Source organism: Cyprinodon variegatus, unplaced genomic scaffold, assembly GCF_000732505.1.
Source record: "Cyprinodon variegatus isolate N-32 unplaced genomic scaffold, C_variegatus-1.0 Scaffold748, whole genome shotgun sequence".
NCBI lineage: Eukaryota > Metazoa > Chordata > Actinopteri > Cyprinodontiformes > Cyprinodontidae > Cyprinodon > Cyprinodon variegatus.
The window spans coordinates 283,842-285,866 of NW_015151201.1; the positions used below are offsets into that span (position 1 = coordinate 283,842).

General features: G+C 35.4%; 1 protein-coding gene across 6 annotated transcripts in view; it reads left to right on the forward strand.

Annotated features, from left to right (window-relative positions):
• The window catches only part of LOC107098116 (contactin-1a-like), a 104,617-nt gene that overhangs the window by 70,692 nt on the left and 31,900 nt on the right, over window positions 1-2,025 (forward strand). For 5 of the 6 annotated variants that reach the window (XM_015395588.1, XM_015395589.1, XM_015395591.1 and 2 more), the window contains exon 4: window positions 1,165-1,294. In XM_015395588.1, coding sequence (XP_015251074.1) covers window positions 1,165-1,294 — 130 coding nt within the window. The remainder of the gene's footprint in view (window positions 1-1,164; window positions 1,295-2,025) is intronic. The other variant, XM_015395587.1, reaches the window with a different exon arrangement.

The window sequence follows — 2,025 nt, forward strand, 5'->3', positions numbered from 1 at the left end:
AACAGTATAATATAGCCTCTGTAGAAATACAGCAGTTTTGTGAAGGCATCTGATAGTTGCAAGAAAACTTTTTAGAACATAAAGCATCATTAATACCCAGGAACCCATCAGAAAGGTATGAGGTTTATTATTAGGTCATAAAACAATATCATATCCTAAATTATAATCATTTCAAGGAGGAGTGCTAAGGCTACAGGACATGGCATAGCAACTACACTGTCAGGCCAAAATTCAACCTCCGACTGCAGAGCTGATAGAGATGTACTCCAAAACACTTTAATGGACTAATAGAAATGGAAAAGATTCCTATGAATACTGGTTTGACAAAGAACTGCTATGAACACAAATATGCACAGTTAATTTAGTTTCAAATCTTCGAAGAATATTGAAACCATATATCATATTCATTCTACATCACAACGATGCACTACTTCATAAAACCCATTAAAGTTTGTGGTTGTAATCTAAATAAATGGGAAAAAAATCAGTGTGTATGAAAAGATTTTCAAGGCAGTATATTGTATGGCGCTAGAGTAATTTAATCTCTAGGATTGGCCTGATTTATTTCTGAAGCAAATCTTCATATTACTGTCTAAAATAGAAAGAATTCCCCATTGAGGTGTCAGCTGTGCATTCATAGAACATAGAGACGCAGGGGGGGAATAACACCCCTGTGCACATGCATTCATAAACTCATCCCATTCGCATTCTAATCACCTATACACACTCGATCTCTGAGAATTATCAGTGTTTGGGAACATTTTGTCTCATTCCTTATTCATGGGCAAGAGTTCTGATTATGTCTTATTCATGCCACTGCTTGCTATGTCTGTTTTAATGAAAAATTGTAGGAGATTGCATTCTTATCAAGAGGTCTCAACTCAAGGTTTCTGCCACATTTGCAACAGGGCCAAAATTATGCATCTAGTATAATAGGGGACACGATGCAGGAGTTCAAAACACATTTCATCATTGCAATGTATTTGAAAAACACATAATTATGTAACAAGGATTATTATTTAGTAATTTACAGAGTGGCCCTTCATTTCTGTATTGCTGTCAAACTAAGTGCATTAATTGACTAACATAAAATCAGCTTTAACTTTTTGATATTAGCAGCTTGTGCTTTCAACTTCCATCTTATTTTTCTTTGTTTCTTATCAGCAGATGATGCCACAGGTTTTGGTCCAGTGTTTGTGGAGCAGCCGGTGGATACCATCTACCCTGAGGAGTCGCCTGAAGCCAAAATTATCATGACCTGCGAGGCTAGAGCCAACCCACCTGCCACATACAGGTGACATATGCTACCATAAGTCTAACCTCATTGAATTCTGTATCTCTTCTTTCTGGGTCTGTTGGTAAAATGCAAAACCTGGTATGTATTTTCTTATATACTCAGGGTGTATATGGAAGAAAAATAATTTTATGAACGCTTTCTGATCTAATTCTAGATGTGTTTTTCAGTTGACTTCTCTTGGTGAATTGAAAATAGAATATTGATTATTGATTTAGCAGGATCAATTACATGACTAAATTAGCATAAAAATGTCATATATTATATAAATCATAAAAAAAAAACTGAGATGTGAGCTGGAAAGATCAGTCAGTAGGAAAGGGCACAGGTCTCTGTATGACCTTGTGCAAAAAGAGGTATAATCAAAAATTCCTTTGCCTCTATATTTTAACCATGATAAATATTTTAAGGGGGAATAAAGTCCTCCTCTGTTGCTAGAAGTACTAACAGTAGACATCACTGAAAATGCCAAAAAAATGGAAAAATAATGACTTCAGGTATTAGCAAGGGACAATTTTAAGTATGGAGAGCGCAATGTGTGTAATTGACCATAATTTCAAATACATTGGACAAACAAATGATTCCAAAGTTTTTTTTTGTATGGTGCATTTTACCTTGCACATTAATTTAAATTGAAAAACATGACATCATTTTTGTTGTTGCCTTTAAGGCATAAACAGTTAGCCTGGGTGCCATTCCGAACTTAGTCCCGCACACAACGTTTGAGGTCG